Here is a 23,757-nt window from a genome sequence, read left to right as displayed (position 1 = left end):
ATTATTGTAAACTGTTTGTGGAAGTGAGGGTTGAAAATACAACTCAGAAGCATGGAAAGAGTTTGTTCCAAGAGGTAGAATCGGGTGAATTTTTTCCTTTATAAAAATTTCCTTCAGCTTCTTGGGACATCCCTGGCGGTCCAGTGGTTAGGACTCCATGCTTCCACCGCAGGGGGCGCGGGTTTGATCCCTGGTCGGAGAAATAAGATCCCACGTGCTGCGCGTGGCACAGCCAAAAAGAAGAAAGAGAAGGAAAAAAAAAGTTAAAAAAAATTTCCTTCGGCTTCTTAAGACTCTTGTCCTGCCAGTGTGTCTACAGCATTGAGGAGAAATCGTCCTACTCTCCCAACCTGTTTCTTTCCTGTAAACTCCACGGAGTGGGCGTGGTCAGGGTCGTCTCTTCTCTCTGAGCAGCTCCCTCCATGGCCCAGGCATGGACACTAGAAACTGTCACGTGCGGCTTGCTGTCTCTACCAGGCTGACCCTTTCGACAGAACCCTCGGGGGAACCCAGGGGCAGGTCTGCCGTGGACATCCAAATGGAGCCCTGAGGTTTGGCGCCTCTGATGGACTTGGTGACATTTATTCTCTCTTTCTCTCTCTCCCCTCCTCATGCCTTTTCAACCCAGGGGGACAGGGGTGACCCCGGGCCCGACGGTGAACGTGGCGAGAAGGGCCAGGAGGGACTGAAGGGTGAGGACGGGCCGCCTGGCCCCCCTGGCATCACTGGCGTCCGGGTGAGTGTGCACAGCTGTGTGCCAGCACTTGGGACTCCTGGGTGAGAATAACACTTGGGCCTGTTCAGGCAGTTGGGTGGGAGGTCTTTTGACAGTTGCCGCCAGAGGGTCTTGTGCTGTGATCCTTCCTTCACATGAGAGTTTCACGGAGAACCAACCTGACTGTGTCCCTCCCCGGCCTAACCTTCCCACGCCTCCCGAGTGCCCACAGGAATAACATCGGTCTCCTTAGCCTGGTTGCCGTGCCCTGCACAAACCTGGCCCCTGCTGACCTCGTCCTGCCCACCCCCACATTCAGCCACACTAAACTTAGCAGGAGAGGCACTGGCCCAATTCTCCATCAGCAGCTTGCTGTGTGACCTTTCACTTGCCCTTGCCCTCTCTGGGCCGCACCCTTGGTATGATGAAGGATTTGGAAGAATGTGCACTGAGATCATTTTGAGGTCCAGTGTTGCAGGGGCTCTTTCTCAGTGAACTTTTGAGCATCATGACTGTGGAATGGGCAGCAACATGTGGCAGAAATAGCCCTGACCCAGAGTCCAAAGGCTGGGTTCTTGCTCGAGCACCCACTGTCAACGTGACTTTGAGCACATCACTGCCTCTCTCTGAGCCTTGTTTTTTTTTCATCTGAAGAGTTGATGAAACTTTGGATAGGAAAGCACTTTATAAAATGCACCAGAAATATAAAAAATTATCTTTATGAATTTGGAGGAGCAAGTGACTGGAAGCTGGTGGTGGCGGTGATGGTGATGGTGGCGATAGTAGTGATGATGGTGGTGTTAGTGTGGTAGTGACGGTGGTGGTATTATTGTTGGTGATGGTGATGGCAGTGGCAGTGCTGTGACAGTGGCTCTGGTGATGGGGATGGTGCTGGCGGTGGTGGTAGCAGTGTTTATGTCTGTATTTTGCTGTCACTGCCAGTCCTCACACACTGGAACTGGAAAGAGGTTCGCTGGGGCCAGACTGAGTGTGTGCCAGGTGACAGAGGTGATGAGAGGCCTGTATTTGAGTCTCTTTGGCATCAGGGCTGCAGAACAAGAATCTCCCACTCTGTGGCCTGGAAACAGTGAAGGATTTAAAAATAGAATTTTATGAGCCATCAAAGCCTTTCCAGAAATACATCTGTATGGATGGGGGCCCAGCAAAGGTCTTCATTCTGGCCGCACAGCCTCACCCGACTGGGTGCTCTAGCCCTCATTCAGGGTTTCCCTCACCATCGGGGATGCTCTCAGCTGGAGACGAGCTGTCAGAACAAGCGGCCAGCCGGCTGCCCGGTCCTGGGGGAGACTTCTGTCTCCCTGACCCTGTACTGAATTCTTGGTCACTGACTTGCTTCTCCTTCTGACAAGGGATCAGCCATTGCAATCACCTCATTCTGCTGGTAAATGCCACCAGCTCCTGTAATCATGATTCACAACTGCCCAAACAGGACCAGCCTAGGAAAAGGCGTGTCCCAGAAAGTAAGAATCCACATTTCATTCTGCCTAGCTGGGTGACCCGTTGACAGGGTCTTCATCCCCCTGAGCCTGTTTCTTTAGCTCTAACATGGGATAGATAATCCCTTCCTCCCAGCCCTGTGGCCAGAATTGGATGAGATATGATACGGAGTTCGGACATCGTGTCTGGCTCATCGTTGAGGCCATGATGATTATTTAGCATTTAATTACTGGAGGAGCAAAAGACCTTGAGATTGTCAAGTCCAATGCTGTCTGGTAGAAACAGAATAGGAATTGCACGTGTAATTTAAAATCTTCTAATAGTTATATTTTTAAAAAGTAAAAAGAGAAAAAAAAAAAAAAAAGTAAAAAGAAATAGGTAAAATTCATTTTAATAATATATTTAGCACAATCTATCCAAAATACTAACATATCAACGTGTAATCAATGTAAAAAATCATTAATAAGCTATTTTGCATACTTTTATTTTGTAAGTCTTTGAAATCCAGTGTGTAATTTACACTTAGAGCACATCTCAATTCAGATGCTATATTTTCATTGGAAATACTTGAGCTGTATTTAGATTTCATAAAACATACAATTGAAAATGTAGATTCATATCCCAAGTTGTTCCAAAAATGTTAGAAGTTTTCCAATCATTGAATTACCAGTTTTAAAATTTAAAGTTAATTAAAATTTAATTGATTAAAAATCCAGTTCCTCAGTCACAATAGCCACATTTCAAGTGCCCAGCAGCCGTGTGTGGCTAGGGGCCACCATATTGGACAGTGCAAGGTTAGTTCAAGACCTTCATATTAGAGGTGGGGAAACTGAGGCACAGAGAAAGGGAGGGACTTGTCCAGGGTCACGTGAAGACTCAAGCATCAGGATGCAGGGCACTCTGTGCTTGGTCCTTTCAGGATCACTGTTCTTCCTACCCCTCCTCCATCACAATTAGTCAGTACTTCCTCTTAGAGTACAATGCCTATTCCAAGGTGAGATTATCACCTCCCTCATCCTATAGCATGTGCCTCTGTTAATGAAGCCGAAGGGATTAAATCAAACCAGCTCTTTAGTGCTTACCAAGAACATAGAGATTTCTCCCAGCTCCCTTTGAGGTTTAGGCTTTGAGGGGACTGTCCTCTGCAGGCAGTCTGGATGTCCCTTCAGGTCAGAAACACTGCCTGCCCTACCCACTCCATCCCAGCCCAGTGGGGCCTGGGGCTAGGACTCTCTTCTCTCGCTCTTGCACTCTCATCTCTCTTGCACTCCCTCGTGCACACTTACACTCACTCAGCCCCAGTGAACTGAGTTTCCCTGACAACTGTGGAGACAGCTGGGCCCCCTGGGGCAAGGCAGGGGAGAGCAGCACTTTGGGATGCCTTTGGGGGAGGGAGCAGAGTGGCCTCTCAGAGGGAGTGGCCTGGGTGCCCCAGTGGGAGAGTAGGGAAGGGTGGTTGACCTTCCTGTCACAAAGAGCCACTTTGAGGAACCCCTCCAGCCTCAACCCCTGAGGGAGGGTGCCCTGTCAGTGGGACATGGCCTCAGGGATTGTCAGAAGTGACACACAACATCTCAGAGAAAAGGGCATACCTAGGAAACCTGTCCTGCCTGCCTGTCATCAGTGGGCACCCTGGACACAGAATCAGACAGATCTGCAGTTGAATCAGGGCTCTGCCTTGGACCAGCAGGGCCCTGGGCAAGTCAATTCACCTTTAGGAACCTAGGCTGTCACCATATACAGGAGGGGCTCCAAATGGGGCCTGAGGCTCAGGGTGGCTAGGAGGGTGGGACAGTACCTGGCACATGGAGAGGGCTCAGTGCAGAGAGCTGCTCCCATTGGGACAGCCTGGGCACCAGCAGTAACCATGACAACAGTGATTTATCGAGCACTTACTTACTATGGACCAGGCACCTTGCAAGCATGATACTGTATCACCAGGTTGAATCCTCAGCTCTGTGAGGCAAGTACAACCACTGCCCCCACTTTGCAAAGACATAGACCACAGGGGGTGTGGTCACGCTCAGGGTCACACTGGTATTGAGTGCAGAATCAGTCTGAACCCAGGCGGTCTGCTTCCAGAGCGAGCGCTCCGATACACTGTGGATCTGCCTCCGTATTCTCTCATTTCTCATCTTTCTCTCTCTTTCCCTCCTTTTCCTTCCAGGGTCCTGAAGGAAAACCAGGGAAGCAAGGCGAGAAGGGCCGCATGGGAGCCAAGGTAGGATTCCCCCGCCTCCTGCTTGGGTCCACCATGTCCCTGCCCTGCAGCCCCCGCCCTTCCCTCCCCTCTGCTGGGGCCTGCTGACAGCCTGTCTCTCCTCTACTGCAGGGTGCCAAGGGCTACCAAGGACAGCTGGGTGAGATGGGCGTCCCTGGAGATCCCGGACCCCCTGGCACCCCAGGCCCTAAAGGGTCCCGGGGCAGCCTGGGACCAACGGTGAGAACTCTCTGGGTGGATGGGGTAGGGGTTGGGCATGGAGCAGAGGGGGCCGAGGGCAGAGAGGAAAGCATCGCCCACCTCAGCTCTCAGCCAAACGCCTGTGTCCACTGTCCCAGCCACTTCTTTGGAATCACGGATCCCTCTGGGAACCTACAGAAGCTATAGCCCCTCTCCCTGGAAAAGTACACACAGCACAGTATTTCTGGCGATTTGAAGGGGTCTGTGGGTCTTCTGAAGCCCTTTATAACCCCCTATTATCAAGCCCTGCTATTGGGGTGTAGAGAGGGGACCAGACCCTTGGGAGTACTTTTATTGAACAAGGAGTTTTCCCACTGGAAAGAGGTTCATGGGGGTCACGGTGAAGCTGCTGCAGATCCCTGGGTGACTCTGAGGGGGGCCCGGCCCGTTGCCGGCCTGCCCTGAAGGGAGGGTCCCTGAGGGGTTTTACTGCTGCAGGGAGAGGAGGGCCCCAACAGGAAGCAAGGGAGGGGGCAGACACGGGTGATGCAGTGTCTCTGAGCTGCCAGTGCGTGCCAGTTAACAGCTGTGCTGGTCTGTGGCACTTGTAAGATTCCGTGGTGTAAATGCTCCTATGGTGGCTGATGTCAAGCTGCCAATGCGACGTTTTTTGTTTTTTGGGTTTTTTTTGCGGTACGCGGGCCTCTCACTGCTGTGGCCTCTCCCGTTGCGGAGCACAGGCTCCGGACGCGCAGGCCCAGCGGCCATGGCTCACAGGCCCAGCTGCTCTGCGGTATGTGGGATCTTCCCGGACCGGGGCATGAACCCGCGTCCCCTGCATCGGCAGGCGAACTCTCAACCACTGCGCCACCAGGGAAGCCCCAATGCGATGTTATTGAACGCAGACTTGGGAGGGGATGGGTAAGAGAGCTCCATGATCTGGTATAGTCGGCCCCCGAATCCGCGGGTTCACATCGGCAGAGGGGCCTGGAACCGATCCCCTGCAGATTCTGGATACCCAGGGACGACTGTGTTTCCGCCACACAGATTCAACAAACGGAAATAACCTCATGAGCATAGATAACAGTAAAGTGTAGGAAAATGACTAGGAAGGGATGAGTTTTGAACATTTGTCGTCTATGTTTTTAATATAATTAATTGATTTATCTGTAAGTTCATGTAATTTAATTTTTCACCATGGTTTTGTTTAATAATTGGCTCGCAAAATTGGGGAAAATTTAGCAATTGGCTCTCATGAACCACTGGAGCTGGAAGAAGGAAGGGCTGCGGGGGGAGGAATGCTCCGGAGAGGAGGGGACAGATGCCACTTGCTCTCCACCTGACTCTCCGGCCTGGGTTCTGGGCAGAGTGGATGTGCCAGGCTGCTGGGCTGCACTGGGCTGGAGCCTGCGGGAGAGAGTGCCCGCGTTCCTGCCGTGAGAGCGGCGCTCTGTACCAACGTGGGCCTTCTCCTCTCGTAGGGTGCTCCAGGACGGATGGGGGCCCAAGGAGAACCGGGACTGGCTGGTTACGATGTAAGGAAATGTCACCTCCCCCTCTCCGGAACTCTGCCCTGCAGGCCTGGACTCAGGCCACCTCGGCTGCTGCGCCCACCTCCTCCTAGCTGAGGGCTGGCCCTCGGGCCACTGCAGGCAGATTCACGGTCCCCTTCGCCCCAGGGAACACCTGGGCCCACAGACCGGGGTGGGGTCGAGAACCACCTGTGGGCCAGGCAGGGGTGGGGTGGACAGAGGAGGACCTCCTCGCCAATCCCCGGCCTCGCCAAGTCCTTCCTTCCCGCGGTGGGTGCCGCGCACACCTCGTGTCTGAGCTTCACCGCTGCTCTCTGTGGAAGGGGTGGGTCTTAGCCCATTTTCACATCCAAGTTGGCAACTCCCCCCTTAGAGGCTGCTGAGCCAAAGCCATGTTACACGTCTGGGAGCCTAGGCCTCAGCGAGGCACGGGGCTTGCTCAGAGAAGGAAACAGGCTCGGGGAGGCTAAGGAATGTGTGTGCAAGGCCTGACAGCTTAAGTTTGAAGGTGAGATCCAGTGTCTGAAAGAGATACTGCAGGGAGGGGAGGAGAAGCAGAGGGCAAAGGAGAGGGAGACCGGAGAGTGGGTGCTGGGAGCCCAAGGGAGAAGTCTGCATGGGCAGTTCTCACCCCGGCCTGGGGAAGCCCTCTGAGGCAAGCATTTTGCCCCCTGCCTCTGCCGCATCCCAGAAGACACAGCTGGTTCTCGCGAGATCTGGTCCCAGGTCTGCCCCAAGATGGCGTGGGCAGAGCCTTCAGCCACTCAGGCGGACACCCCTTAGGGTGTGTCTGGGACCGACATGGCATGTCTGGGAGGCCAGGGCTCAGAGAGGCACACGGCCTGCTCAGATTCACACGGCGAGGTGGGACAGAGCCGGGACCTGATCGCACAGCCCAGGGTGTTTCCATCTTTGAGTTCTTGTCCTTCATCACCTCTCCCTCCCTCCCGACTCCTCCCTCCCCCATGCTCTCACCTCCTGCCGTCTTGTTTCCTGCAGGGACACAAAGGCATCATGGGACCCCTCGGACCTCCTGGACCAAAGGGCGAAAAGGTGGGTGTCTGGTCCTGGGCGGCAGCTGCTTCCTCATATCCGGGGTTGGCAGGGGCAAGCCCCTGGGCCACTGCGGCTGGGCTAGCGTGGGTTCACGGCAGGCTCATCCCTGCTCACGCCTTGGCCAGCTAGGAGGCCAGTGTCACCCCAGCTGTGGCCGGCAGGCAGGAGCCATTAGACCTACATTCAGCACAGGTATATTGGGTGCCTGGCACCAGAACAAACATGGACGCAGTTCCTGCCTTCCTGGAGCTTCCAGTTGAGCCAGGGGAGATGGACGTCAGTCATGTAACAATGCCATGCCATCATCTGTGTGAACATGGGCATTGAAGCCTCACTTGTGAACGAGATCACCCAGTGAGAGCCAGGAGGGGGCTTACGATGGAGAGTGAGAAGTACCTGCATTTCGAGGCCAGGAACCGCCCAGGCGGAGGGAAGACGTGTCCAGGTGCCATGCCTTGGCTCCAGATTCGGTAGAGGACAGGAACTGGTAGAAGGAGCCTTGCTGATCACCGTGGCCCGCCTCACTATGCAGGTGGGAATGCGGGGGCCCAGAAGTTTGAGGGTCACATTGCAAGGCAGCACCAAGCTGGCCCAGGACCCAAGTCTCTGATTCCTACATTAGTGGCTCTGAGCCCCTCCTTCCTTCCCTCTCCCTTCCCCTGATGGGTCAGCTGGAACGGGCTCCTAGCAGGCGCCCCACTGCTGTCTCTTCACCCCCCTGCTCACCAACCCGCCTTTCTTTTGCTGAGTCAGCTCCCCACTAACTACATCTCGCTGTTGGGTGAATCACCCTGGCCTGGTTTGCCGTCCAGCTGGCCCCTTCCTCCTGCTTGGAGAACAGATCTGCAATCAGAGTTGGCCACAGGCTCTGACACATCCCACAGGAAGCTGCAGAAAGTGTCTCTCAGAACCCCGAGTCCCTCCTTGGCCCTCACGGTCTGCCGGGGCTGGTGTAGGAGGGATTAACAGGGAGCCTGAAACAAGAGGGTGCCTGCACTCTGGGTCGTCTGCATCCCCAGAAGCAGTTCTTGTGGCTGCTGAGAACTGGACACTAACCCCAGATCTGCCCTGATTCTGGGCCTTGGGCAGGGCCCCAGCGTTCCCCGAGCCTTGGTTGCCTCATCTGTTAAGTGGATGGGTACCTCGGGAACACGAGGCTAAGGAGGACATCACATACATGTCAGCCAGATGCACTTTCTGACATAAGTATTATTATGAGTGAGAGCATCATTCATCTGCTAACCAACAGGTATTTATGGATTTATAATGATTTATTTAGTATGTTCTCGGCCCTGAGCTAGGGGCTGTGGAATGATGCCCTAAAGAGCTCAAAAGTAAAAATACTCACAGGACTGAATAACCACAGCTGGATGGAGCTTGGCGGCAGGTGTGGGGGGTGGGGAGAGAGCAGGTTCCTGGGGAAGACCCCCGAAGCAAAGCTCTCCAGCCAGGATTTCTCCATAATCATTACCATGACCCTGGCACAGAAGTGTAAGGGTCCCGCTTGACAGGTGGGGAAACTGAGTCTCCACGACGCTTCAGGACTAGCTCAGGATCAGTGGGAGGTGTGGCAGGACCAGATCCAGACTCTGTCCGATGCCAGGCCTTGCTTTTCCAGCCAGAAACAGACACTTAGATGAGCCAATATATTGTTCAACTTGGAATTTCCCTGTGGGGCATGTGTCTGTCTCCAAAGGTGGCGGCCAGAGGGACTGGGGAAATGGGATAAGACTCTGAGAACAAGGAGAAAGATGGGGAATGGGGGGACCCCGCCAGCTTTCAGGTGCTAAAAAATGCATCCCCAAACTTCAGCCACATGTGGGGGAGGGGGGAGATCTGTAGAGCTGGCTTTTGGCCTAGACATCCCCTTGAGTCTTGTGTGGCCTTGGTTAAGACCCTTCCTTCCCTGGGCCTCATTTTCTCCATCTGTAAAATGGGACCAGTGGTCACAGCAGCATAGAGGTGCTATATGGAGTTCATGAAACCATGTATGAAACATACTTCATGAAGTACCTGGCACATGGAACACACTAGGTAAACACTGCCCCCTTCCCCGACACCCCCCAGCCCAGCTATCTCCCTCCACCGTGGGATGGAGCCCCGGGACAAAGAGCCATAGAGAGTGGTCAGGGAGGAAAGGGAATCCCCACTCCTTGGGCCACCCACCCCCCCTTCCCGGGTACGACTGGTTCTAGGCCTCGGGCCAAGTCCCTCATGCCTTTGATCTCTGCCCACAAGAGCCACAGAGGCCCTGGGCCAAGGCGTACAGCCACCAGCCCTCTGGACTGATTCGGGCCTGGGACAGGCTCCAGTCCCAGGGATGGCTCTCCTCTCCCCTGCCTCTCAGGCCTCCCCTTCAATCCCTGCCAACAGCGAGGGGGCTCGGAGGTGCCCTGGCTTGAGCCCCCTGCCCAGAATGCACCCCCATGGGAGGTGACACTAATTGTCTGGGGCTGGAACGTTCTGAGCCCTGAGGTTCTGCCACTTGCTGTCCTGCTTACACCTTCCTTGTAGCTGACAGATGGTGTCCAGCCACCTGTCCTGTGGGTAGCCCAGGGCCCGGCGTGGCCTGCCGCGGCCCAAGGACCTCGGCTCTAAACTCTGCTCCTCCGGCGGTCTTCCTGACCACCTCCATGCCACACAGCCTCCCTGCTGTTATTATTATCAACAACAGCAATTTCTACTGAGCCCCTACTCTGTGTGCAGCAGCACGCCTTTGCTCACTGGGTCCTCGGAGCAGTGCTGCGAGGCATGACAATCCCGTTTTGCAGATAGGAAACTGTCATATGAACAAGACCTGCAAGTTAGCCGACTGCTGAGTGCCGTCCGGGGCAGCCCAGGGCCTTCTCTGGGGCTCCCATCAAGGGTTGGACGTTTGTCCTGAAGCTGGTTCTCGGCCCACTTTCTCCCAGCAAGGGTCAGAGAAAGGGAACTGTGTCACTGGGGGCTGAATGACTGAGCAGCTCACACCATCTCTTTGTGCCTCAGTGTCCTCATCTGTAAAATGGGGAGAATGATATCACTTACTTTGTAGCGTTGTTGGGAGGATTCAGTGAGTGCCTGTGTGCGGCCGTGGCAGTGCCATGCCTGCCAGCTGTTGGAATTATTGTCACTGCTGAGGACCATGCAGGGACTTCTGCGTCATTTCATGGAATTCCACTCCACTCCGCATGGGTATTGCCATTGTCCCCTTCGCCCCTCCTCACCCTGATTCCGCAGCTGAGAAAGCTCTGAGATGGGAACGGACCTGTTGAAGGTCTAGGCAGCTGGTCCCCTGCAAAGCTGGGTGTGACCAAGGTCTCTGCTTAGCTACCCCGTCTGACAGGGGCATCGGCCTGGCGGTGTCCAGCAGCGGGGAGGGTAAAGAGCCCTGTTCTGTGTTCTGCATTCCTGGTTCCATGCCCAGGTCTGCCTTTGACCCCACATCTTCCCCTTCCCTCTCTGGCCTCAGTCTTTCTGTCTGTAACCCTAAGTCGGCTGGACCTCGTCTCTGATGAAGGCCCTTTTGGCCTCAGTGCAGAGTGTCTGGAATTCCCAGAATTCACCAGGAGCAGGAGGTTTGTGCTAAAGCTGTTTTGTGTCCACAGGGGGAGCAGGGTGAGGATGGCACGGCCGAGGGGCACCCCGGGCCACCTGGAGATCGGGTAAGACCCCCATCCCCACTGTCCCTCCCGTGGACCAATGCCAGGGTGGAGCCCCGACCTGGGAGGGGGCGGGGAAACTGAGCAGGGGTGAGGCTGCTGCGAGCTTCACGAGGTTGTGGCCTAGGAGGCCCAGGTGTGGCATCCCCTGCACCCAGTGGCCCGTTTTTCATTGTTGTCCTTGTCGTTTAGGGCCCTGTGGGTGATCGAGGAGACCGCGGGGAGCCAGGGGACTCTGGATACCCGGTAAGTGTCGGAGCTCCTACCTGCTGGCAGCATCGGGAGTGTTATAAGAGGGCCTTCCTTGGCCTCTGTTTCCTGCAACCTAGAATTAGAACAGCCTTTGCCAGGAAACAGGCCTGTCCTTCCACCATTAGTGCCCAGGCTTTAAGCACAACCCTCCCCCTCCCCGCAAGGGCTCAGGGCGTAGTTCATGCTGAGAGGGGAAGGGTCCGAGATCTTTCCTGAGGGAGGGAGAGGATGGGCGGGGGAGGGAGACCTCTCCCCTCCAAGAACCTCAGTGTCCCCATCTGTGGCCGAGAACAGCTCTCCCAACAGAAGCAGTGTGAACAAGCCACTGAATGAGCACCAGAACCCCCCTCGCAAGCTCCGCCCACCTGCCAGCCCCCTCGGCTCTTCACCGCCCCACCCTCATCCTCCCTGGCAGGGTCATTATTTCACCCATTTTGCAGATGAGGGTGCTGAGACTCAGGGGGACAATGACACATGGCTAGGAAGAACAAGGGCTTTCTGGGGTCCTCCTCCCCCCCCCAGAATGAGCCCCCTCATCTGTCTCTCCTTGACTTCCAGGGACAGGAGGGTGTACAAGGCCTCCGTGGAAATCCAGGCCAGCAGGGCCAACCCGTGAGTGGTGCAGCCTGTCCCATCCCCCTCCCGCCCTGAGGGGGGCGGTAGAGGAGCAGCGGGGTGATTAAAGAACTGGGCCTCTTAAAGCTTAAAGGGACCCTCCCTGCAGGAGCGCCTGGGGCAGCCCATTCTGGTTTCTCCTGCCCTGACCCCGGGGGCACCCCCAGAGCCTGCACCCCCAAACCCCTCCCCACACCTCCCCCCTCCAGGCGGAGACTGGCCACCCTCCCCAGGAGAGAATCCTGGGGCTGCCTTGCGTCATCTCACCTTGGTTTGCAGGGGCATCCGGGACCCCGGGGACGGCCGGGCCCCAAAGGATCGAAAGGGGACGAGGTAAGAGGCCCTGCCGTCCACAGGGAAGGGAAAGAGACTGGCCCAGGCACACAGCACACGGGAGGGAGGGCTGGGGGTGCTCAGAAAGAGAGGGAACCACAGGGAGGGGCCCTGCAGGGTGTGGCCTGGCCAAGATCCCTTCAGACAGCCTGAGGGAGGGGGGATGACCAGCCCCATTTATAGAGCCTCCCGGAGGGAGACCACCTGTCAGGTCAGCCAGCGGTATTTGAACCCAGGGCTGTCAAGATCCAACGCTGGCCTCTCTTTCCACCATGCCACACTGTGGAAAGAGAAAACTGGGAGAAGTGAAGCGAGGGGGTGTGGAGGAAGACACGGGGCTGGTGATGCCCGTGGAAGAGTTCAGAGGCGGTGGAGAGGAGTTTCCTGCCTTGCACCCGGGGCTCCTGCATCCGCCTCCACTGAGGCTGGGCCAAGGCTGCCTTAATGCCCTCAACTTCCCCCCAGGGGTGCACCCCTCCACCCGCAGAGCCACCCCCCACCCCTCAGGGAGAGCCAAACCCATGGGGATTAAATAGACCAGCCAGCCGTGGGCTTCGCTCCCACCAGGAAGTTGCCAGGGTCCGGAGCCTCTGCAGCAGGGTTGCCAGTGAGGGCCCAGGACCCAGGGTTAGTGACAGCCTCGACCTTGGGCTTCTGAGTCAGGCTGCTTGGGCCCATCTGCAGATTCAGATGCCAAGGCCCAAGAAGTGGAGGGGCAGGGCCCGGCCACAGAAGGGCCCCCTTCCAGAGCGCCTAGTGTTCTGCACCTCCTCCAGGAAGCCCTCATCATGTGCTCCTTGATTTTTCAGGGACCAAAGGGAAAGCAAGGCAAGGCTGGGGGACCAGGACGGAGGGGGATCCAGGTGAGTGACTCCCAGCTTCTCCTCTCCCACCCACCTCCCTGCCCTCCCCAGAAGCCCTCACCAGCTTCTTATTTACCGCCAGGGCCTGCAGGGGCTGCCGGGGCCTCGGGGCGTGGTGGGGAGACAGGGCCCCGAGGGTGTCGCTGGACCAGATGGGCTTCCTGGCCGGGACGGTCAAGCAGGACAGCAGGTGAGCAGGACTTGGGGTTAAGAGACAGTGTCTCCATTTGAGATGAGGTGTGTGCGTGGCGGGGTGCCGTAGGCCATGGGCCGGGAGGAGCGCGTTTGGAAACTTGGATGGGCAGAACCAGCATATCCAGAAGCCTCCTGCATGGGCAATGGCCTCATCCCTTGGGACCTGGGACCTGGGACTATGGCCCATCTCACTGTCTCTCCTCCATGCCAGTACCCAGAGGGTCATGCCCTGTCCAGCAAACAGAGCTTCCGGTTTTTAAGACCCTTCCCTTCCCCACCCATTTGTCCCGCTGGTCCAGCCATCCTCACACACAGGCAGTATGACCTCCATCCCTCAGTTTAACCTCCAGCTTCACCCAGGTTTTTGTTTTGTTTCGTTTTGCTTTGTTTTCTCTTTGGCTACGTTGGGTCTTCGTTGTTGCACGCGGGCTTTCTCTAGTTGCGGAGAGCGGGGTCTACTCTTGGTTGCAGTGTGCGGGCTTCTCATTGCGGTGGCTTCTCTTGTTGTGGAGCACGGGCTCTAGGCGCACGGGCTCAGTAGTTGTGGCACATGGGCTTAGTTGCTCCGCGGCATGTGGGATCTTCCCGGACCAGGGCTCGAACCCATGTCCCCTGCACTGGCAGGCAGATTCTTAACCACTGTGCCACCAGGGAAGCCCTTCACCCAGGTTTTGAGTCATCCTGCCTCCTTGGCTGCCTATTTCCTGAAACATGAAAAATCCTCCTCTGCCCTCTTTCTTCACAGGGGGAGCAGGGAGACGATGGGGACCCTGGCCCCATGGGCCCTGCTGGGAAGAGAGGAAATCCAGGTGTGGCTGGCTTGCCTGGAGCACAGGGGCCCCCAGGATTCAAGGTCAGACACTTGTTAATCCCCTTACCCGCCCTCCACCCTTTCTGCCTTGGTACTAACTATAATGACACCGACTGCAGTGCTGATGTGAGCGCCCATGTCCCAGGGCCTGTGTGAAAATGGAGTCCTCTTTCTCAGGGGTCCCTCCCCAAGCTTAAACTTGACTTAAAGGATAGTTTATCCAGGGAGCTGTAATACTGCCCCCTACCAGGCCCTTGACACTGTCAACTATTTGTTGAGTTGTCCATGGGCGCCCTCTTGTGGGCCTTTGTGGAACAGTGCATGTTGCTGGCTCTGAGACCCTCCAAGGCATCTTTTTAGAAAGTTTCCTTGAGTGGTGGCGGAGGCAGCCAGGAGTCAGTCTGAGCCCAGGGCTAGACACTGAAGGGAAGATTGAAACGAATTAATCAAACGGGGCTCTCGCCCTCTCTGAGCTTGAGGTTTAGTTGGAGAGAGGTTGGAACCCTCCATAAAGACAGCTGGCAGAGGGAGAGATGGCCTTGGCCCGTGGAGGATTTAAATGAGCAAGGAGGGCCAGTGTGAATGGAAGTGTGGAGGTGGGGACTGCATGGTCTGTTGGGAAGAAACAATGAAGAGGAGAGGCGTGTGGGAGAGTGGACGGAAAGTGGCCCTTGAATGCCAGAGTAAGAAAAGAGACTTTCCCCTTAAGGAGGATGAAGTTTTGAGCACCCCTCCACCACCCTGTTGCCCCAGCACCCGGAGATGTTAACTGACCCTGTGGAATGGTTGTTCAGCGCCTCCCCTCTCCTCGAGCCATTTTCTCCCTTTGATTGGTCATCTTGGTGTATTTCTTTAAGGGTGAAAGTGGGTTACCCGGGCAGCTGGGTCCCCCTGGCAAACGAGGGACGGAAGGCGGAACGGGGCTTCCTGGGAACCAGGGGGAGCCTGGATCCAAAGGCCAGCCGGTGAGTGAGCCCCAGGGAACACACGTGTTCACACACACAGACCCAGAAGCCACCTTCCTGCTCTGTGACGAGGGCAGACCAATACCCTCTGTGGGCACAGATACCATTCTGCCTCCCCTGCGTGCAGGCTTGGGGGTGGAAAAAAGCTGAGAAATGAGATATGAGCGGTCCCTTCAGAATGAGGAGAGGTGATTCCAACCGGAACTCTAAATAGCCTTCAACAGCCTTGTATCTATTAGAGAAATTGCATCTGTAGTTTAAAAACTTCCCACAAAGGCTCAGATGACTTCACTGGTAAATTCTAGTCATTGTTTATGGAAGGAAAAAATACCAATTCTGCATAAACTCTTCCAGAAAATTGAAGAGGAGGAATATTTCCCAACACATTCTATGAGGTTAGCATTACTTTGATGTCAATGCCAGATGAGGACATTACAAGAAAAGAAAACTACAGACCAACATACCTCATAACTATAGATACAAAAATCATCAATACAATTTTAGAAGAATGAATCTAAGAATACATTAAAAGGATTGTACATCAAGATCAAGTGAGGTTTATCCCAGGAATGCAAGGATGGTATAACATTTGAAAGTAAATCAATGTAATTCAGCATATTAGCAAGTGAAAAAAGAAAACCCAGTTAATCATCTCAGTAGGTGCAAGAAAAGTAATTGATAAAATCCAACTCCATTTCTGATAAAATTTCTCAACTTGGTAGACCAAGGAACTCTCTCAACTTGAAAAAAGGCATCCATGAAAAATCTATATTTAACATCATACTAAATAGTGAATGACTGGGACTTCCCTGGTGGTGTAGTGGATAAGACTCCACACTCCCAACGCAGGGGGCCCGGGTTTGATCCCTGGTCAGGGAACTAGATCCCACATGCGTACCGCAGCTAAGAGTTCACATGCTACAACTAAGGAGCCAGCGTACCTCAACTAAGGAGCCAGCAAGCTGCAACTAAGGAGCCTGCCGGCCACAACTAAGACCCGACCCAACAGAAAAAAAAAAAAAATAGTGAATGACTGAATTCTTTCTCCCAAAGGGCAGAAACAAGTCAAAGTTATCTGTTCTCACTACTTCTATTCAACATTGTATTGGCAGTTCTAGCCAATGCAGTAAGGCAAGAAAAATAAATAAAAGACATCCATATCAAAAAGGAAGACATGAAACTTTTCATCTGTAGACAAAATGGTTGTCTACGTAGAAAACCCAATAGAATCTACAATAAAGCTACGAGAATAAGGGAGTTTTAGCAAGATAGCAGGACACCAGCTCAATATACTCAAATGACTTGTATGTGCTAGCAAGAAGCAATCAGAATTGGAAACCTAAAGAGCAATACTATTTACAATAGCATAAAAATATGAAATCCTTAGAGATACACATGACAATAGGTGTATAAGACATGTACACTGAAAAACTATAAAGCATTGTTGAGATAAATTGAGGAAGATCTAAATAAGTGGAGGTATTTGCTGTGTTTATTGGTCAAAAAACTCAATATTGTTAAGATGTCAATTTTCCTCATGTTGGTCTATAGATTCAACACAATCCCAATCAAAATCCCATCAGGTTTTTCTTGTAGAAAATAACAAGCTAATTCTAAAATTCATTTGGAAATGCAAAAGACCTAGAATAACCAAAACAACTTGGAAAAAGAAGAACAAAGTTGAAGGACTAACAGTAGTTGATTTCAAGACTTACAAAGCTACAGGAATCAAGAAGGTATGGTATTGCCATAAATATACTAACGGATCAAAGGAACAGAAAAAAGAGTCCAGAAATGTATTCATTCATATACAGACAACTGATCTTTGACATAGGTGCAAAAGTAATTCAGTGGATACGGAATAGTGTTTTCCAGCAATGGCTCCAGAACAATTGGATACTTCATACTGTGTACAAAAGTTAACTCAACATGGATCATACACCTAAAAATAAAACCAAAAGGGCTAAAACTTCTACAAGAAAGTGTACAAGAAAATCTTTGAGACCTTGGGTTATAAAAAGATTTCTTAGAAATGACACCAAAAGCATGATGCATAAAAGAAAATCTGATAAATTGGACATAATGAAATTTAAAACTTTTGCTTCTCAAAAGGACACTGTCAAGAGAATGAAAAGATAAAACACATACTAGGAGAAAGTGCAAAGCATATGTCTCGTAAAGGATTTATAGCCAGAATATATAAAGAACTCTCAAAACTCAATAGTAAGAAAATAAGCAGCCCAATTTTAAAAATTAGACCAAAGGTTTGAGTAGACACTTCAAAGAAGCTATACAGATGGCAAATAAGCACATGAAAAGATCAATATCATGAATCATTAGGCAAATGCTCATTATAACCACAATGAGATGCTACTGCACACCTTTGAATTTGAATGGAGAAAATTTTTAAAGACTGATCATACTGATCCTTGGCAAGGATGTGGAGCAATGGGAAGTCTGTACTCTGCTAATAGGAATGTAAAATTGTACAACCACTTTGGAAAACAGTTGAGCAGTTTCTTTAAAAGTTAAGCAACAGGGCTTCCCTGGTGGCGCAGTGGTTGAGAGTCCGCCTGCCGATGCAGGGGACACGGGTTCGTGCCCCGGTCTGGGAAGATCCCACATGCCGCAGAGTGGCTGGGCCCGTGAGCCATGGCCGCTGAGCCTGCACGTCCGGAGCCTGTGCTCCGCAACAGGAGAGGCCACAGCAGTGAGAGGCCCACGTACCACGGGAAAAAAAAAGGTTAAGCAATATGGGCTTCCCTGGTGGTGCATTGGTTGAGAATCTGCCTGCCAATGCAGGGGACACGAGTTCGATCCCCTGGTCTGGGAAGATCCCACATGCCATGGAGCAACAAAACCCGTGTGCCACAACTACTGAACCTGTGCTCTAGAGCCCGTGAGCCACAACTACTGAGCCCGCGCTCCATGAAGCCACATGCCTAGAGCCCTTGCTCCACAACGAGGGAAGCCACTGCAGTGAGAAGCCCGCGCGCCGCAACGAAGAGTAGCCCCCGCTCGCTACAACTAGAGAAAGCCCGCACACAGCAACGAAGACCCAACACAGTCAAAAATAAATTAAAAAAAAAAAAAAGTTAAGCAACAACGAACCATGTAACGCAGGCCTCCGGAATTATAACCTTATCTGAATCTAGCACACTCCACAACATCTGTGTGACTTTGAGCAGGTTCCTGCCCTCTCTGAGTCTTTATTTCCTGGTCTGTGAATAGGCACATTGTGTCTCCCCAGGCTGATGTGGGAACACACATGCATGGTGGTGCATGCAGAGTGCCTGACACATAGCAGGCCCTCGGTTTTTAGGGGTTACTTTGAGGGGCCCATTCCTCAGTAGAGCCTTTGGGATGGGTTGGGAAGTCTACAGGTCCTTCCACTGTCTTCCTTGAAGACCTGGGACAGGAGATCCTGAGTGTTCTAGAGCATCCCCTGTGGAAGGCCTGAGCTGGCCTCCACTTTCCCATTTGACAGAGGGCACGGGCTCCTGCCCCGCTGGAGTCCAGGCTGACCTGGCGTCTGCTCTGTGAGCCATTCACACTCATCTGATCGCTTCGAGGTGGAGTGGCTGATATCCCTGCAAGAAGGCAGGCCCAGGGGTCCTGCATGACTGCCCAGGCACCCTTCTCATCCTGTTCTCCCCACAGGGTGACTCTGGTGAGATGGGATTCCCAGGAATGGCTGGCCTCTTCGGACCCAAGGTACAGATTCCCATTCTACACTGTTCCTCTTGGGGCCCCATCCATCCACCTGCTTGTTCATTTATTCATTTATTCACTCAACAAATATTTCTTGAGCATTAGCAGCGTGGGCTGCAACACAGCCGGGGTCTAGCCTGAACACCTGTGTCTCCCAGCACTCACATTCCAGCAGACCTGGGTTCTAAACCCAGCTCCACAATTCAACTGCTCTGTGCCTCAAGCAAGTTACTCGGTCTCTCCAAGCCTCAGTTTTCTCATCTATAAAATGGGTATAATAACAGGAAAGGGTTGTTACAATTAAGACCAGAGACCCACACCATTTAGCACCGAGCCAGCTCTCTGGCACATTTGTTACTCTTCCTGGAGCCTCTCGGGTGAGGCGTCTCTTGACAAGGAGGGCAAAGGTTGGCCAGACCTCGGGTGGCAGAGCGCTGGAGCCCTCGCCCAGTGGCCGCCCAGACACAGCAGCCCTTCCTCTGCCTTCTGCAGGGCCCCCCAGGAGACATTGGCTTCAAAGGCATCCAGGGCCCTCGGGGGCCTCCTGGCTTGATGGTGAGTCGTCTCCCTGTCTATCCCAGCAGGGACAGTTATCCGAGGCCCAAGGCTGGCCAGCCATCAGCCGGGGGGCCGCCACTCCTCCTGTTCCTTCGGCATCGAGCCCCTCTGCCCACAATCTTCACTCCTGTTTCCATACCTTTGCTCATGCCGTTCCTGCCAGCTGGGCTGCCATCCTTTCCCCTTTCACTGCTCCCCCCGTCCACTGGTGGCCCCCCCCACAAGGCACATAGGACGGGCTCAGGAGACGCATGGCCTGGCCCCCTTGAGGACGTCTCCCTTCCATCCCCTTGGAACACTCAGGCTGCCCTCTACCCTCCTGTCCCTGTGACTGTATTCCCCAGGCTCTGGGACAAGGACACACAAGCCTTTCTCTCTCCTTTAGGGGAAGGAAGGCATCATTGGGCCCCTAGGATTCCTGGGACCTTCAGGACGCCAGGTATGTGCAGGGGGCTGGCCAGGAACACCGCTGGGGCGAGACTGTCTCTGTGACCCAGGGCCAGTCTGAGCCTCAGTTTCCCCATCTGGGACGTGGGGCTTCCCCTCTGAGCCCCCTCTCACTGGGCCATGGTTTATTGCAGGGTCCGAAGGGTGACAAAGGCAGGCGAGGGGACTTGGTGAGTGGATGGGCTGGGGACACTATGGCAGGGGGTATGGCAGGGTTGGGCTGGGGCAGGGGGCGGGCATGGCTCAGCCTGGTCCTCTGACTCTTTCTCCCTGCTTCTGTCCCCCCTCTAGGGATTGCAAGGTCCGAGGGTGAGTGGGCTGCGGTATGAGGGCTGGGGGGACAGGGGAGTGGGAGGGACGGGCCCTCTGGTTTCCCCTGCCCATGACCAGGCGTGTCCTTGGGCACGTTTTTCCCTGTGGGCCTCAATCTGCACCTGGGCCACCATCGTGCCCGGGTCTCAGGTCTGCTGGAGGAGGCCCGGGCTGGGTGGGGGGATGAGAGGCCTTTGACCAGGGCCTCATTGTTCTCCTCTTCCTCCAGGGTCCTCCCGGTCCCAGAGGGCAGCCCGGCCCACCGGTAGGTAGCTGTGTGCCCGGTACCCCTTGAACTGCAGGGCAGCAGGTGGGATTCCTTTGAGTGAAACCCAAGGCTGTGCTGGCAGCCTTCGCAGGACTGGCCCTGACTTCACAGGCCAGGCCAGGCCTCCGGGACAGTGTGGCACAGTCCTGGTAGGGCCAGGCAGAGACCAGCGTGGTGGGTTCTCTCACGCCCCGACAGCCCCGGGGACTGCAGCACCAGGTCCCCGTCAGATACAGACCCAGCCTCTTCTTTTGCAGGGTCCTCCAGGGAGCCCTATTCACTTTGTAAGTTGGAGAACATTCTCTGTTGCCTGCGTGGGGTAAGGCCTGGGGGGTGGTGTCGGGGGCAGGTGGCGGCAGTGGACCCCTCTCTGGCCAAGGTGGCCCTAAACTGCCCACGTCCTTTTGCCGCTCCATACTGGATCCTGGACCCTGAAGCAGCAGAAGGAGCCCCGGCCTGAGAGGCAGGATACCCAGCTTTTAGTCAGAATGCACCCCTGATTATGAACCCAGGAAGACCTCCCACCGCTGGCTCCGGGGTCCCGTCGGTACACTGTACAGATCCGTTGACAACTCTTTAAGGTTCTGGTACCGATTCCAACCTGGGTGTGTTGGGAAGGGGGGTTCCCCGCACCAACAAGCAATGTTGGGGACACACCAGCTGGGTGTCCTACAATTCAACTCAATCCTGACACTACTTGGAGTTAGCGTCAGATTCCACAGGTTGAGGGCTCAGTCCTACAAGATTGCTGCTGGCCCCCCCATCCCCCAATCCCCATGTCCCTCACCATCCCCCCCTCGCCGCCCCCCTTCAGATTGCCAGTGGCAAATCCAGGTGTCACCTGTGCCTCTGGCCAACTGGCTGTAAACCAGAGGTTCCCACCATGCCCTCCTGGGGTTCCGTTAATTTGCTAGAGCGGCTCACAGAACTCATGGAAACACTTTACGTATTAGATTGTTGGTTTATTATAAAAGGCTGTCACTGAGGAGCAGCCAGATGGAAGATGTGCATAGGGCAAGGCACGGGGAAGGGGCACGAGCTCCCCTGTTCTCCCCGAATCTCCGTGTGTTCACCAACCTGAAAGCCCACTGAACCCAGTCCTTTTGGGATTTTATGCAGGCTTCATTACACAGACATGATTGATTAAATCATTGGCCACTGGTGATTGACTCGACCTCCAGCCCCCTCTCCCCTCCCTGGAGACTGTGGGCCGTAACTGCAAGTTCCAACCCTCTGATCACACGGTTGGTTCCACCAACCACAAGCCCCCATCCTTAGGTTACTTACTGAGCAGTCCAAAAGTCACCTCATTAATATAGCAAAAGAGACCCTATTCCAGGAGATTCCAGGGCTTTTAGGAGCTCTGTGCCAGGAACGGGATTGGAGACCAAATATATATTTCTTATTATAAATCATAATATCGCAGAGTCCTTCCAGCTCAGATTCTGAATCCAAAGAGGGCCGGCGGGCAAGGTTGCAGGGGGGGCCCCTGTGTTCCTCCCTGGTGGGTACCCTGGCCTGTATGAAAGCATGGCCCCCTCCCAAGCCCTCTGACAATTCCGTCTCCATTTCACCACGGTGATGATTGACTGTTAGAAGCAGGCCCTGACAGCGTCCGGGGAGCGGCCAAGGGGAAGGGCTGAATGGGGGAGGAGCCCTCGGGCCATGAGCTGCTCAGAGCCCCTGTTCTTCTCCCCTCTCTGCTGCTCGCTGCCCATCCCTCTGCCTCGCCCATAGAAATGGAATGACAGCCCTGGCCTCTCCCTCTACACTTTTCCTTCTTCATTCAGTAAGGAAGCCAGCTAGGGGGAAGTGAAGAGATGTAAGAAAAACCTTCTCCCTCTGAAAAAATGGGAAATGAGAGGGTTTTGAGTTTTTTCGAATAATAACTAATATATTCAGTGCTTGTTACATGCCAGACAGCATTAGAAGTACTTTTCACGTATTAACTCATTTATTCCTCTCAACAGTTCTGAGAGAGTTTTATTGTCATGCCCATTATCAGGATGAGACAACTGAGGCAAAGAGAGGTTAAGCAACTTGCCCAGATTGTGCAGTTAGTAAGTAGCAAGGCTGGGATTTGAGCTGGAGAAGTACCTCCAGAGTCCTCGCCCCAGACCCCAATCCTGCGCTTTACTCACTGTCAGATTCTCCCCCTCACTATTTTCATGGCAAGACCATGGCTATGTTTCTGGCAAGCCCAGTGCCAGGGATGGAGCTACAAGTGTACGTGAAACAATTACAGTGCAAGCCAAAGGGGAGACACGGGGACTGTAGAGGAAGGGGTCCACACCCAGCCTGGGGGCAGAAACGTCAGGAAAGAGTTCCCATGGCAGCTGGCGTCTATAGGATGAGCGTAGGGCAGGGTTTCTCAGCTGCAGCGCTGTTGACATTCGGAACCAGATGATTCTTTGCTGTGAGTGATTGTCCTGTGCGTGGTAGGATGTTCAGCAACATCCTCCACCCACTACACGCCAGTAGCATCCCCTCCTCCAGCTGTGACAGCCCCCGAAGTCTCGAGATATTGCCCAACGTCCACTGGGGGCAGCATCTCCCCTGGATGAGTACCACTGGGATAGTAAATGGAATGGTGGAGGGAGGGAAGAGGCAACGGGAGCAGCATGTGCAAAGGCCCAGTGGCTAGACAGAGCATGGTACTTAGGAACTTAGAAGTACAATAGTGTGTCTGGTGCACGGAGCACATGTGGGAGAGAGAAGAGAGGCGGGGCCAGAGACCACAGCACTCAGTCCAGGTCTTAGAGCCATGCTGAGGAGTTTGGACTTAATCCTGAGGGTGTTGGAGCACTATGGAAGTGCCTGGAGGAAGGGAGCAGAAGGGCCTGTTTGCAAGGGGAAGAAGGACAGAGTTGCACCAAAGGCATGCTGTTGGCCACGATCCCACCGGGGAAGCAGGGGTGGGAGGGCTCTCGCTCAGACCCTGGAGCACCCACTTGGTGGGTGTGTGGAGACCAGGAGGTACACCCTGTCTTCTCCCCGCACAGCAACAAGATGACCTTGGGGCAGCTTTCCAGACGTGGATGGACGCTAGTGGAGCACTGAGAGCAAAGGTACCACCAGGGGCCTTGCCCACATGGGGTCCCTTCCTGGGGGAAACGGAAGTGATGGCCCATGTGTGGTCAGTGCCCTCCACGTGGCCTGCACTGAGTGATTCATGGCCAGAGCAGGGGCCAGAAACAGGCCTGAGCCCTTTCTCTTTCCTCCAGAGCCCTTTCCTCCTGAGTCAGGAAGAGATGCTCAGCTGGGTCCAGAGCCCACAGCAGCTTCCATGGTTCAGTCCCACAGCCCGCCAGGAGCAGGAAGTTTGTTGTCAGTCCACAGGCTCTGCTAAGACCCTGGCCGGTGATCAAGTCAGCCCCAGGATATGAGGCTGAGCAGGGCCTCAGGTGTCCTCTAGTCAAGCCCTGTCAGGAGTGCCCTTTGCTTCTTTGCCTCCTTCCCGCGATGGGGAGCTCACTATCTCCCAGCTCAGACCTTCAGACATTTCCATTTGTGCCCTGAGCAGCATGCTGGGGAGAGGTGATGCCGAGGTGACTCTCTCAGGGCTCATGACCCAGGGGGAAGACAGATGGAAAGGCCCGTTATCTTCCTTCCATTCTGGGGGTC

General features: G+C 54.2%; 1 protein-coding gene across 6 annotated transcripts in view; it reads left to right on the top strand.

Annotated features, from left to right (window-relative positions):
• Nucleotides 1-23,757, top strand: part of COL27A1 (collagen type XXVII alpha 1 chain) — a 143,851-nt gene that overhangs the window by 109,199 nt on the left and 10,895 nt on the right. For 4 of the 6 annotated variants that reach the window (XM_027105101.1, XM_027105102.1, XM_027105100.1 and 1 more), the window contains 21 exons: nucleotides 629-736; nucleotides 4,341-4,394; nucleotides 4,506-4,613; nucleotides 6,056-6,109; nucleotides 7,106-7,159; nucleotides 10,750-10,806; nucleotides 10,996-11,049; nucleotides 11,614-11,667; nucleotides 11,950-12,003; nucleotides 12,813-12,866; nucleotides 12,949-13,056; nucleotides 13,807-13,914; nucleotides 14,730-14,837; nucleotides 18,498-18,551; nucleotides 19,041-19,103; nucleotides 19,492-19,545; nucleotides 19,688-19,723; nucleotides 19,845-19,862; nucleotides 20,095-20,130; nucleotides 20,391-20,417; nucleotides 23,136-23,201. In XM_027105101.1, the coding sequence (XP_026960902.1) occupies nucleotides 629-736; nucleotides 4,341-4,394; nucleotides 4,506-4,613; nucleotides 6,056-6,109; nucleotides 7,106-7,159; nucleotides 10,750-10,806; nucleotides 10,996-11,049; nucleotides 11,614-11,667; nucleotides 11,950-12,003; nucleotides 12,813-12,866; nucleotides 12,949-13,056; nucleotides 13,807-13,914; nucleotides 14,730-14,837; nucleotides 18,498-18,551; nucleotides 19,041-19,103; nucleotides 19,492-19,545; nucleotides 19,688-19,723; nucleotides 19,845-19,862; nucleotides 20,095-20,130; nucleotides 20,391-20,417; nucleotides 23,136-23,201 (1,329 nt within the window). Of the gene's footprint in view, nucleotides 1-628; nucleotides 737-4,340; nucleotides 4,395-4,505; nucleotides 4,614-6,055; nucleotides 6,110-7,105; nucleotides 7,160-10,749; nucleotides 10,807-10,995; nucleotides 11,050-11,613; nucleotides 11,668-11,879; nucleotides 12,004-12,812; nucleotides 12,867-12,948; nucleotides 13,057-13,806; nucleotides 13,915-14,729; nucleotides 14,841-18,497; nucleotides 18,552-19,040; nucleotides 19,104-19,491; nucleotides 19,546-19,687; nucleotides 19,724-19,844; nucleotides 19,863-20,094; nucleotides 20,131-20,390; nucleotides 20,418-23,135; nucleotides 23,202-23,757 lie in introns of those variants that run through there. The other 2 variants (XR_003432530.1, XM_027105105.1) reach the window with 2 other exon arrangements.

Source organism: Aethalodelphis obliquidens, unplaced genomic scaffold (assembly GCF_003676395.1).
Source record: "Aethalodelphis obliquidens isolate GAN/ISIS:26980383/991018 unplaced genomic scaffold, ASM367639v1 scaffold7, whole genome shotgun sequence".
Lineage (NCBI taxonomy): Eukaryota > Metazoa > Chordata > Mammalia > Artiodactyla > Delphinidae > Aethalodelphis > Aethalodelphis obliquidens.
The sequence above is the reverse complement of the archived record's forward strand: the minus strand, read 5'-3'. Positions and strand labels throughout refer to the sequence as shown.